At 57.0% G+C, this 11,805-nt stretch overlaps 5 protein-coding genes across 5 annotated transcripts; 2 read left to right on the top strand and 3 right to left on the bottom strand.

Moving 5' to 3' along the window:
• Positions 1-1,037: 1,037 nt before the first annotated feature.
• On the bottom strand, positions 1,038-3,615 carry GGTG_05255 (essential for mitotic growth 1). Its single transcript, XM_009223054.1, has 3 exons — positions 3,341-3,615; positions 2,630-2,901; positions 1,038-2,424 (listed from the first exon to the last, which is right to left on the bottom strand). Exons 1-3 carry the CDS (start codon positions 3,375-3,377, stop codon positions 1,948-1,950), a joined length of 786 nt encoding a protein of 261 aa, XP_009221318.1. The 5' UTR covers positions 3,378-3,615; the 3' UTR covers positions 1,038-1,947.
• A 434-nt stretch (positions 3,616-4,049) lies between these two features.
• On the bottom strand, positions 4,050-4,465 carry GGTG_05254 (hypothetical protein; the record flags this gene model as incomplete). Its single annotated transcript, XM_009223053.1, has 2 exons — positions 4,050-4,243; positions 4,420-4,465. 2 exons carry the CDS (start codon positions 4,463-4,465, stop codon positions 4,050-4,052), a joined length of 240 nt encoding a protein of 79 aa, XP_009221317.1.
• Positions 4,258-7,576, top strand: GGTG_05253 (hypothetical protein). The gene is made up of 3 exons (XM_009223052.1): positions 4,258-5,898; positions 5,966-7,032; positions 7,105-7,576. The coding sequence occupies exons 1-2, from the start codon at positions 5,565-5,567 to the stop codon at positions 6,898-6,900; spliced, it is 1,269 nt and encodes a 422-aa protein (XP_009221316.1). The 5' UTR covers positions 4,258-5,564; the 3' UTR covers positions 6,901-7,032; positions 7,105-7,576.
• Positions 7,577-7,698: 122 nt separating this feature from the next.
• On the top strand, positions 7,699-9,200 carry GGTG_05252 (mitochondrial 37S ribosomal protein S17). The gene is made up of 2 exons (XM_009223051.1): positions 7,699-8,074; positions 8,193-9,200. Exons 1-2 carry the CDS (start codon positions 7,940-7,942, stop codon positions 8,601-8,603), a joined length of 546 nt encoding a protein of 181 aa, XP_009221315.1. The 5' UTR covers positions 7,699-7,939; the 3' UTR covers positions 8,604-9,200.
• GGTG_05251 (vacuolar protein sorting-associated protein 4) lies at positions 9,018-11,649 on the bottom strand (the record flags this gene model as incomplete). Its single annotated transcript, XM_009223050.1, has 3 exons — positions 9,018-9,465; positions 9,549-11,493; positions 11,557-11,649. The coding sequence occupies 3 exons, from the start codon at positions 11,647-11,649 to the stop codon at positions 9,245-9,247; spliced, it is 2,259 nt and encodes a 752-aa protein (XP_009221314.1). The 3' UTR covers positions 9,018-9,244.
• Between the last annotated feature and the right edge of the window lie 156 nt (positions 11,650-11,805).

Genomic DNA, 11,805 nt, shown 5'->3' with positions numbered 1-11,805 from the left:
CCCCCCCCCCCCCCCCCCCCCCGAACTGGCTGTCTCATCTCAGCTATGGGTGGCTGTCTACCTCCTCCCTGCCTCTCCTTCTCCTCCTCCCAGCGCCATGCAGTCAATTAGAAAAATTCCAGGATCCGACTGCAGCTGGGCCATCTCCACACCCAGGCGGTGATACCGCAGAAGCGCCCCGCCCCGCAAAGGCCGCCATCTTGAAGCCGAGGAGGAATAAACACCGCAACTTGATGTTCCTCCAGCTCCATCGTCTTTCTTCGCCCGCCTTTTCTTCCGCCGCCAACCTGCAGCTCTGGGATCAAGGAATACGAAAGGTAAAGGAAGGACCTTTTTTTCTTCTGGGGATGCGCTCCCTGTAGGCTGTTTGCTCTCCATAGACCCGATCCAAGACGACGTCAGGTTGGTGTCCAAGGGAGTCACCCGATAATCGTCTTCTCCCGGTAGCCCATGCTGTGCAACGCTCACACACACCCTCTCCATACCCCATCACATCACTTCTCACGGTTCATGCGGGAGTCCGCCTCATCGACTGCAGTCACACCACCATGTCCCCTTCTTAAGAGTGTGCAGCTGCTGTGCTCGGGACACCTGCTGAGACAGCCACCAGTCCTGCGTTAGGGCTGCACACAGTCAGCCCAGGACCTTTTGGCGGCCCCTGTCATCCTCGAGTGCACCAACGCCTGTTGCAGCTGTCAACGCAGCCTGGAGGGCTCCGCCTTTTCCGCCAGACCTACACGTGCCGTCGGGCACAAGCGTCCTGCAGGTCTGTCACCAGCACGGTTTTCTATTGTTCCACCACCCGCTTCTCCCATCCGAGCCCATGACACCTGCTCCCCGGTCTTCCTAGGCCTTCCCTCTCGGGATCCTTCCACTTCAGTTAGTCGGGAACCGGGCGGCCGGGAAAATAGCAAATAAATCATCCATGTATGTACTCGGGATGCAGGCGTGCGATCCCGGAAGGGTCGGGCAGGGTCCAACATATCCCCGCCAATACTGGCCGCCCGCAGATGCAGAGGGGCTGTGTTGGTGTCATCCGAGGCGTCATTTGCGCGACAGGGCGAAAAGTGAGGCAGCAACAGAGGCATTTGATTACTTTGTCCTGCAGCTGCCATTCGCTCCAACATTCCCGCAACTACTCCCCGAATCCAACCTAAGCGTGGCTGGGCACGAATACCCGCCATATGCGCCCTTTCCTGGCCGTAGATGGGGTCTCTCTGTGCACACCGCCACCCCACTCAGGTGGCAGTCCATCCAAAATGTCTGCAGGATGCCCGGATGCCCATCTTTGGTATATCGTCATCGTCCATTTTCTCGAACTGTTCCATCGCTTCGGTGGGGCCTTCCTTGTGCACCGGTGGCTTGGCACGCTCGCTGTCTGCCACTTTTTTTTCCCCTTCCTTCTAGATCCATCCGACTCCTTCGGAACTCATGTGGTCCCACCACAAACGCTTCCCTCGCTTTTGCCGCTATCTCTGGATGCAAGGGAAAGAAGGGCAGGAAGGTGCATGAGAGTGGATGCTGGAAATGAACTCTACTCGGGAGATGTGCTTAGTCCCAAGGCAAGCGCATCGCTAGGGACTATTGAGAGGTGACAAGGGAAAAGGGGCAGGGCGTGGGCCAGGTTGAAATGGCCCACGATAAGACACTTGAAAGCGTCTTGGATCCGTTGTTGAACGCCCAATGTTTTGGTTGTAAAAACAGCGAAAGCGCAAAGAACGACCCAAGAGCCGAGCATGACGCTAGCATTCGTCCGCGATGTTGTATCGGGGAGTCCAGCCATGCGGCCCGGCCTTTCACCAGTTCATATAGTGGATGGAGAGGGTAGGATATGAGAGTGAGGTCGAAAACGCAAAGAGGGTGAAAAGAACAGTCAAAGAAAAAAGGCTAAACCGCTCAAAAACGCAAACTCAAGCCCTTGCGGTTTCAGTGGCCGTGGTAATCTGCTTAGAGAATGTCCCACGAGTCCTCGGCAGCATGGCAGAATTTGCTGCAGGCAACACTGGCCGACAGGCTGTAGTTGCTGATCCCGATCTTCTCGTCCACCCACTCGTCGGCAAAATTGTCCTCGCCCTTGGCCATGGCGCCGACAAAGACGCAGATGCTCTCGTCGGGGCCTAGGCGGTCGATGTAGTCCCGCACGCGCACTACGGGGGCATCGAAGCTCAGCGTGACCTTGCGGCAGTTGGGCGGCAGGTGGTCCGTGATGGGGTTCTGGATCACGCGGAGGAGCTTCTCCTGCGAGTTAGTAGATCGAATGGCCAGGCGGTGCAGCAGCTGCACCATGAGACCGGCGAAGCGCTTGAAGGTGCGCGGTATGCGGACCGAGGGCGAGATCTCGATCAGGACGCCCTTGGCGGTTTGGATGTAGATCTGGAGCTTGCCAGCTTTGTTGATGGGCGAGTCTAGCAGCGTGAGCAGGCACTACGGAAAAAGGGGGTGCGAAAGGCCAGCCGGCGGAGGGTGTAGCAGAGGTTTGGGTCAGCCTGTCTCGTCTTTTATCACTTTGTAGCGGTACTTTTTGTCTTCCTGTCCTGGCCCCTTGCCCAACGGACATGAACTCTCTCAACAAGCAAGCGTGCAGTTCGCAGTAAGCATGTTGAATGCAAACATGGAGAGGCTGGCAGACCTGGTGAGTGATGTCGGGGCGGGCGTCGCTGATGTCGCGATTCATCTTCCGCATGACACCGATATGCTCGTCGCTGTTGAGCAGCGAGTACTTCTCCTCGCGCTGGACGCCCAGGCGGCTAGGTGCCGACGAGTGCGAGGCCTTGTAGGTCTCGAGGCTGGCATTGGCCAAAACGACGATGAGTCGCTTGGAGTCCTTGTCCGACGCAGGAATGGCCTGGTGCTGCTCGGCGACTAGCTGGGGCAGCGCAGGGGGAGGCAGCGATTGCGTTCCTGCCATGGCGACAAACTGGTCAGTCGCCTCTGGATATTGCCCCTGGCAGCCGTTTGTTCGTTCTGAGTGGCCGCTCCGCAACGGTCGGACCTGGCGGGATCTCGACTAGTGTCGGAATAGTGGAGATGGTATGATAGTGTGATATGTTGCAGAAGCTAAGGAGGAAAATGTGGCGGCAAATGGGAAGAGGTGAATAAATATGGGGGCTGCAGTGTCGGGCTTCTTTTTCTCGTGCCCTCTTTCCGTTTATGCTTGGGGCCCTTGTACTCAATTGGGGTGCTTCTTTCTCGTTGGCGTGGGGCTTTCTTAGAGCATTGTGGAGGAAAAAGAGAACACACGAGACAGAGAAAAGCAAACGCAAGAAAAAACTTTGACTGCTGATGCAAACGCCAGCAGCCAAGGGTAAGGAGGACACGCCATGCCAACGGGTCGACTTACGTGGCCGCTTCCCAGCACGGTATTCTGGCGAAGACATTTTGCGATTTGCGTTTCGGGCGCGGCAGCTGAACTTGCGCGCCTGCTGCGGCCAGCCGGGAGTGCAGACGGGCAATGGTCAATCAAGGGCAATGCGCTAAATGCAGGGCAATAAAAGCTTGTGCCCAAGCACGGGTCGCGGCGCTGGGAAATAATATGGATCTTGGGGAGCTCGGAGCGTATGACGGTTGTGGATGGTAAATGGGGAAGGGGCAGGAATCTGGAGCGTTAAGTAATCGTGAGGAGGAAAAGGGAGGAAAAGAAAAAAAGAGAAAAAAAAAAGGGGCAGCGAGAGAGGATATGCTGTACAGCTGTTGAGAATGACAGATACGAGTGAGTAATGGTTGAGAGTGGACATGGATTGCGGCGTGGGAAATGGAAGAACTTGGCTTAGCCGAACTAGAGGTACGCCCAAAGGTGTCTGCTCCACCACTGCCAGCCAAGCTGGGCGACAGGCTGAGAAGGTCACCGCCTAAGATTTTCAGCCCAAATTTCCGAAGTGAATCCAGTTCCCTTTGTATCTACACCTAGGCTTCACTTCACCGTCTTCTTTCGCAGTAGCTGGGTGACGGTTTTGCTTCGGGTTGCCTTGTTTGGTACCTGACTTAAATTCAAATCGAGGTAAATTTTGTTCAGGTGGGGTTGTCCCAGTGGGGCTTCACCGGTCTTCATCTCATCGCCACAGCTCTGGCCTCTTGGCCTGGTCGTGCAAGCCACCGGTTGCGGTCGTTTGCCCATACGCCCACGCGGCCATCAAGAGCAGACCTTCTCGGTGTGTCAACGGCCGGCAGATCAAACTCGACCAGCTGCCCAGTCGGTTGGTCCGCCTGCGCCTCTTATTCCCTTGCGCTACCAGGCACGTGTCTCCTGAAGTTTGAGCCCAATCGGGTGTCTGTCAGTCATCAACTGCCCGCGTGCTCTGATGCTCCTGTCGGGTTCCACGGACGTAGTCAACGCAGCCGACAGCTCCGACATGCTGTCGCACAGCCAGCGTTTGTTCCAGGCACGCGCTGGCCAATATCCGCTCAAATTATGACACGGACCTGTTTCGAGCAAACTCGCCGACCCAATGGCAGTTCTATTCGCCATCGATACCTCTCTGGACCCCTTCCTGCGTGTCTAGATGTCTTGTATCTCCTCTGGGCTCAAACAGGTGGCAGCCGGCCCGAAGATAGAAAGGCCAGCTCGTGTACCCAGTGCAATTCGCCCTCGTAGAAAGATCCCGTTACTTTCATGGTGTCATTCTTACTTTCTAGCTCCTATCGCACTGCCGCTTGACCCGGATAGCGGATAGGCCAGTGGCCAGAGCAGGAGCGCTTGATACAGAGCATTCTTCTATTCATTGTGGCCACAATTCACCACAGCGTGAATGGTGAAGAATGAGACACGAGAGGTAAGCATGTGGCGCCGTCGAGCTTAGCCTTTATACCCACGTTTGAAGATTCCGCGTGAATGTGGGTTGTGCGCTATCGCGGCGCCGTTGCCACTTCGAATTACTTGTCTGGCAGGTCTCACATCCGGAATCGGAATAGAGGAGACCGTTTGGCAGAAGTTTATGCCAAGGCCGGTTCCTGCTCCAGCCGTGACCGGCCAATTAGCCGCGCCGTTGCGCCTTTCTCCGATTCCCTCGCTCGCCCGAACATCCTCCACGGCCTGATGGTGATTATGCCTGCGGCCCGTCGTCTTGGCCATGCGACAGGCTGCCCGTCATGTGTGGTTTCAACGGTACCATGCGCTGACGGGATCGCCAGCATCCTCTGCAGCAACCCGCCCGGCTGCTCGCAGCGTCTCTCCCCTACACACGTTGTCTTTCCCTCTTGCTCGAGATCGTTACCTCTTTGCCACCTTCCATTATGCCGACCTGTCGCCCGCCGGCGGGAACGTATGGCGCTTCATGGATTCCCCGTGCCACGCCCGGACACTCCTCGAAGGTGCTCTTGATATAATACCCCGTGTCCGAATCTTTGTTTTTATCTTTCCACCCTTTAGGCCTCCTCATCCCCTCTCCTTTCTCGCCTTTGTCAGTTCGCTAGTTCATCTTGCCTTGCGAGTCCAAAGGAGAAGATCACGTTGACCGTGCTTCTGGCCTTACGTTCCTTACCCCTATTTAATAAGTCACTCTTTTACATAAGCCTTGCGTTTGTTCTTCGATTCGGCCTTGCCAACATCCCGCTGGTAATCGGGCAAAATGGTGTCTCAAAGACTGATATGGGCTCTGGCCCTCTTCTCGTCCGCTGCTCTGGCCCAGAATAACCAGGGCAACAACAACAACAACAACAACAACAACAACGGCCAGCAAAACCAGGGCCAGAACAACAACAACAACCAGAACCAGGGTGATGCCACTCAGCTCGCGCCCAACGCCATCCAGACTGGGTCTTTCTTCGACGGACAGCAGGCTCTGGGAGCCAGCGATGAGCAGGTCGAGTCCGAGATCTCGCAGAACAACTTCATCAACGTATGCGCCGGGAAGACGCTCACCAACGGGCTGCAGCTGATCGACGGGTCTTGCAATGGCATTCGTAAGTATAGTCATGAATACCTTCCTAGATGGGCAAAAGGCACCACTAACTAGCTCGAACGCTATAGCCATGGGTGATATCCCGTCCAAGGAGCGTATGATCTCGAGCATCATCATCAACCCCAAGTCCGGAGAAGTCATCCAGGAGGGCACCGACTTCTCGATCCAGGTCCAGACCATCAACCTCCAAGCCGGAGCCTTCACCAACGCCGTGGCGACCTACTACTCTGCCCCGCAGAGACTCAACGGTGGTGGCCAGATCATCGGACATACCCACATCACCGTTCAGGACCTGGGTCGTGGGCTCAACCCTACCACGCCCCCCGACCCAACCCAGTTTGTATTCTTCAAGGGCATCAACGACGCTGGCAACGGTAACGGCCTGTTGGCCGCTGACGTCGAGGGGGGTCTCCCTGCTGGCAACTACCGCGTCTGCACTCTCACGTCTGGCTCCAACCACCAGCCCGTCATCATGCCCGTGGCCCAGCGTGGCGCGCAGGATGACTGTACCAAGTTTGCCGTTAGCGCCAACGCTGCAGCTGCGAACGGGAACAACCAGCAAAACCAGGGGCAAAACAACAACCAGGGCCAAGGGCAGAACAACCAGCAAAACCAAGGTCAGGGGCAGAATAATAATCAGGGACAAAACAACGGCCAGGGCCAGAACAACGGCCAGGGCCAGAACAACGGCCAGGGCCAAAACAACGGCCAGGGCCAGAACAACGGCCAGGGCCAGAACAATGGCCAGGGCCAGAACAACCAGCAGAACAATGGGCAAAACAACAACAACAACAATAACAACCAGCAGCAGCAGCAGCAGCAGCAGCAGCAGCAGCAACAACAACAACAGCAGCAGCAACAGCAAGAGCAACAGCGCCAGCAGCAGCAACAGCAACAACAGCAGCAACAACAACAACAGCAACGTCAGCAACAGCGACAACAGCAGCAGCAACGTCAGCAACAGGGAAATCAGCGCCTCGTCCGCCGCGTCATCTCTCCTTGAACACGGCAGGCCCTGTAATCGCTGGTGCAGCTATTGGCCGTCCGCTGGAACTAGCACAATATGTTTGCTCTGTTCGTTTTTGCGAGATATAGTGAAGCTTTGGGGTTGCTCCGGTTCTACTGTGCTATCCGAGTACGCACCCTCCTGTCTACGAAAGCTTTGGGGGAGCACCACACATCTAACCGAATTTAACGGTGTATATAGAGTCTTCTCTCAGCGAGGCCGGGCTTCAACTGCTCTTGTTTTGTTTTCATTTACCACCAAATTGACTACATGGAATGCCGACATTATTCTGGGTGACCACTGATGGGAGAGCTGGACACACAGGCATAGAGAGGGATATCGAGAAGATGGATGGTTCTCGACTGGATTGGATATTGGTATTGTAATTTTCCACATCAATTTTGAGATATACTGTGCATGAGCTGATGGAGCAGGTCTTGCCATCATTGCTTACAATCATTGCCTCCCACAGTGTATCACCGGAAAAGCTGGCCTGGGTAGAGAGTGCCGTGGATAGAATAATAGGGGTAAGCGGGTAAATAGCGAGGTTGGCAGAACCGCACACGGCTCGCATGGTTTGATCTCCAGTATCAGGATAAAATAGCCTGTTCTCGGAATTCCAGCCGCAGACGGCACGAATGTTTTGAAGATTGAATAGGGACTTAGAGGCAGGTAACCTAGGTACTTTTTTGTCTTCAAAAAAAAAAGCCTAGGAATTGCTTCAATCCCCCTTGATTTTCGCTTGGCCAATCAGAGACTCTCCGACGTGGAGGTACCGGGTGGGTCCCAATTGAGCTTCGACGACGCTCTCGGAGCAAAAATTAGCAGCAGCAGCACCAGCCTTGCGACGACGACGACCAGATAGCGCACCACGCCGCCTCCCGCTTACCACCGACGACACGCCTCCCTCCCCTGGTCGGACCAGCGCAAAGAGCCCGGCAGGGCCAAGGACGACAAATAAAACGAGGGCCGTTCGAGCAAACCAAAGGAGACGGCACAGACCCCCCGGGGTGCATACCCCACTTCACAAGCCGCCATGTCGACGCCGATGCTGGCCGCGGCGAAGCGCGGCTTCCGCGAGGTCCAGGGCGTCGTCGTGTCGGCCGGCCTGATGGACCGCACCGTCAAGGTGCGCGTCGGCGGGCGCGTGTGGAATGACCAAGTCAAGAAGGCAAGTTAGAAAAAAAACCCCCCCGAAAAAAAAAAAACCAAGCCCTCCTATCTAGATCAAAAAGAAGGACCATACAACCAAGCTCACACTAACACCTCCCCTTCCCCCCCAAAAACAGCACTTCAAGCGCCCCGAAACCCACCTCGTCCACGACCCCAACAACTCCCTCGTCACGGGCGACGTCATCTCGATGCAGCCCGGCTGGCGCTGCTCGCGGCACAAGCGCCACGTCGTGACGCAGATCGTCGCGGCCGCCGGCCGGCCCGCCGAGGAGCGGCCCCCCGTGCCGTCCATCGCTGACCGCGTGGCCGAGGCCGAGGCCAAGCGCGCCGCCAAGCTCGAGCGTCGTTCGGTCCGCGACGCCGAGGCCGAAAAGGCCCGCCTAGCCGAGAAGGAGGAGAAGAAGCGCCTCAAGAGGGCCAGGCTGGCGAGGGCTGAGGCGGCCTACAGGCCGCCGTCAGCGCCGGCGAGGGCAGGGGCGGCACCGGCACCGGCAGCAGAGGCGCCCTCATCAGAGGTGTCCGCATAAACCTCATTGTTATTTGCTCAGCACCATGTTCCTCCCTCGCAACACTTGACAGGGAGTGAGAACGTTTCTCCACCTTCATGTGCCCGCCCGGGCTTCGACGATTTGTCGGGAAGGGGTCGTGGCAGTATGGACATGCATGGATCATGATATCAAAGGAATAAGAGACGCAAGCAAACGACCCAATACCCACCACTCGTTGGTGTACTAACTAGCCTGATGCTGGGTTGAGGCCTAGATGGTGATCGGCTGTAGTATCCCGGCTGTAAGATATACGTTCTGTCTCTTTAAATCACCCCAAAATGGCCGTGTATCCAAGCTACCACCGCAGCCATCCGGCACGGGTCGCGCTTGTTTCGCCATAGGCACGCTCGCGCCTTGATCTAGATCGTACCATACCAACTCCAACCTTTTTGGACAAAAAAAAAAAAACGGAATTCCGAGGTCCGAGGGGTATCACTTCGTTCGGCAGAAGTCCTAGTGTTACCGTATATATATATTTACACATAGTTTCTTCCGTTATACACATGCATACCCGAAACTGGCCCGTCTTGGCTCTGTTTGCCGTTCTGTCTGATTTTGAATATCCGGTCACGTATGATGCGACGCGTTAGTGATGCCGTGATGTCACAGGCGGCCCATAGCTACCCGATCCTCTCGCCAAACTGCTTGGCCCAGTCCTCAAACTGTTTGAGGCTGTCCTGGTTCACGCTTGGCCGCACCGTCTTGAGGCAGGCAACAAAGTCCGACATGTCAATCGGCCGGATCTCGTCCGGCGTCATGTGTAGAACCGCCTCACCGTGTGATCTCAGGGGACCGTATGACGCCTGTCGCGCAAGATGCGTCAGGTCCGACCCCGAATAGCCTATTTCCTGGTCAGATCCTGGAACGAGAATACACCATGCACCAACAGCGGACTGCTATAGGGGCTCTATCGGGTACACCTACCATCCGTCAGCCCTACGAGCTCCTCAATATCGGTGTAACTCAGGCAATGCTTTAGTTCCGACTCGAGAAGTGTCCGAAGCTGCACGCCCCGCGTTTCCGCCTCAGGCAGCGGGATATACTGTCGGCGGGCGAACCTGCGCGTTGCCGCATCATCCAGGTCCCACGGGCGGTTGGTCGCGGCCAGCACCAGCACCCTGTTGTCGCTCTGTCCATTCGTTTTGCCAATGGTGGATTTCTCCAGGTTGCTCCACTGGATAAGGAACTCCGTCTTGAGTCGTCGGCTGGCCTCGTGCTCGCTGGAGCTCGACCTCTGGGAGAGGACCGAGTCGACCTCGTCGATGAAGATGATGCTGGGAGCGAGCAGCCTAGCCACGGTGAAGAGAGCGCGCACATGTTTCTCCGACTCGCCAAGATACTTGCTGTTTAGGGTGCTGGCTGTGATGGCAACAAACGTCGACTGGGACTCGGTGGCAATGGCGCGGGCGAGCATGGTTTTGCCTGTGCCAGGTGGTCCAAAGAGCAGGATCCCTTTTGGGGGCTCGCGGAGACCCCTGAACAGGTCAGGGCGCAGAAATGGATAAACCACAGCCTCCTTCAGGGCGTTCTTGGCCTCCTCCAGCCCTGCTATAGACCCCCAGTGCACCACGTCCTTCCTGGGATCGATCTCGTCCAATATTTGCGTCGCGGTGTGCTTCTCGACACCAGGCGGCAGGTTCTGCAGTACCCACTCCCGTCTGGTGGCCCAAGCCGATAACGCTGTCTCTTCGAGGGTGTTTTCGTTATCTTCATGCTCCAGCGGGGGTGAGTCCTTTGAATCCCAGCTGTCGATGGGGTCCTGGGCGCCGTCGTTTGCGGCCACCTCTGCCGTAAGAGGCTCGTGCCTCAGAAGCCTCTCATGTCTTGAATCGCCAGACAGCGTCCTATCGATGCTTCTTCGGTTCTCTGGATCTTGTGGCCGCAAGCTTCCCACAGGCCGCCTGCTGGGGCGTGCCCGTGGGCTCCCAGCGTCGGGGGCGGCTTCCACGCCTCTATTCGGTTGATGCCGGCGCCGGGTGGGGCTGTCACTGGACGAGCTCCGATTATGCCGAGCACCTGGTGGCCTATCTCTCGACCCAGGGACTTCTATCTTCCCTGAAGTATTTGTGACCTTCCTTGAAGCCGCCGTGGCAGCGCTAGGAGACAGCGACGGCAGCGGATCCCCGCTCCTCGCGTTATCTCTGGGAACGAGCCGACGGGTATGGCGATCATAACGGAGGCTGGATTGCTCAGGTGCGGGGTTGGGCGCTCGAGGAGCAGGTGGTAGTACGCTCGAGGAGGCTTCCCCAACACTGGGGACCCGCTCCGTCAACCTGGAGTCACGGGCGATCCATGCCGCGGCGGCAGCCTTGTCGGCCCCTGGAGCAGTGGGCACCGCGTCCCTGAGCCGGAAGCCGGGCTTTCCAGTTCTAAGCGTCTTCCTGAACTTGTGCGTCGCTGGGCTCGCCGACCTGTCCGCCCTTCGGTCCGAAGATGGCGAGGCTAGTATAGGAACAGAGGATGAAGATGCAGCAGCGTCGAGGTACGGCTGAGACCTGCTAGAGTCGGAGCTTGATCTGCCGTTCAATACGGCGGCACGCGCAGGCGAGCTGATCCGCCGGGGAGGCAACGATGGGCGTAATGGTAATGGAGGAGGGTCTAGGCATTTCGACGAGTCATCTTCGCAGACAGGCGAAGGGGCTGGTAGGCTCGAGGATGATTCGGCGATGGTGAAGCTTTGCAGCGATAAACGCAGGCCCTCGTGGAGATCAAGATGCTCCTGTGCCGTCAGCTCGAGCTCGTGCAGGCCCTTGATGGCGTCCTGGCCCGTCTCGGTCTGGAAGGCATGAGAAGGGGGCACGCGGCGCCTGAAGCTGCGTATTTTCTCGACGACGGTGTTCCAAAGTCGATCGGCGGCAGCGATTTCATCCTGTCCGCGTGCAGGCGGTTAGTTGGTGCCCGAGACGTACCGAGATGGTTTGATGGCTGTCACCTTTTCTTCTAGCGCGATGGCGACTTTGCAATCGTCAAAACATTGATCGTAAGTTGATGTCAGCCGCGCAGTCAAGGGCTTGTTGACATCCATCGTCGGAGCCACATTACAGCCTCTTTGTTCGTGCTCTCGGATCCGATGAGCGCCAAAGGCTCCGTTGGCGGCGGGTTCGATGAGCTGACCAAGCGCCAGGCCGTCTAACACAGGTCTCTGGGGCTGCTGATGTCTGTGTATTTGGTGAGTGTCGGC

The sequence above is a fragment of the Gaeumannomyces tritici genome, assembly GCF_000145635.1.
Source record: "Gaeumannomyces tritici R3-111a-1 unplaced genomic scaffold supercont2.3, whole genome shotgun sequence".
NCBI lineage: Eukaryota > Fungi > Ascomycota > Sordariomycetes > Magnaporthales > Magnaporthaceae > Gaeumannomyces > Gaeumannomyces tritici.
This window is presented reverse-complemented; position numbering and strand designations above follow the sequence as displayed.

What these genes read in the sequence shown, in the direction of transcription:
- GGTG_05255 (XM_009223054.1), bottom strand. Translation starts at nt 3,377, where the DNA reads ATGTCTTCGCCAGAATACCGTGCTGGGAAGCGGCCAC. An exon ending in CCGTGCTGGGAAGCGGCCAC is followed by an intron (nt 2,902 to 3,340) that starts GTAAGTCGACCC and finishes TCGCCATGGCAG; the next exon opens with GAACGCAATCGCTGCCTCCC. An exon ending in GCCCCGACATCACTCACCAG is followed by an intron (nt 2,425 to 2,629) that starts GTCTGCCAGCCT and finishes CTTTTTCCGTAG; the next exon opens with TGCCTGCTCACGCTGCTAGA.
- GGTG_05253 (XM_009223052.1), top strand. Translation starts at nt 5,565, where the DNA reads ATGGTGTCTCAAAGACTGATATGGGCTCTGGCCCTCTTCTCGTCCGCT. An exon ending in CGGGTCTTGCAATGGCATTC is followed by an intron (nt 5,899 to 5,965) that starts GTAAGTATAGTC and finishes CGAACGCTATAG; the next exon opens with CCATGGGTGATATCCCGTCC.
- GGTG_05252 (XM_009223051.1), top strand. Translation starts at nt 7,940, where the DNA reads ATGTCGACGCCGATGCTGGCCGCGGCGAAGCGCGGCTTCCGCGAGGTC. An exon ending in GGAATGACCAAGTCAAGAAG is followed by an intron (nt 8,075 to 8,192) that starts GCAAGTTAGAAA and finishes CCCCAAAAACAG; the next exon opens with CACTTCAAGCGCCCCGAAAC.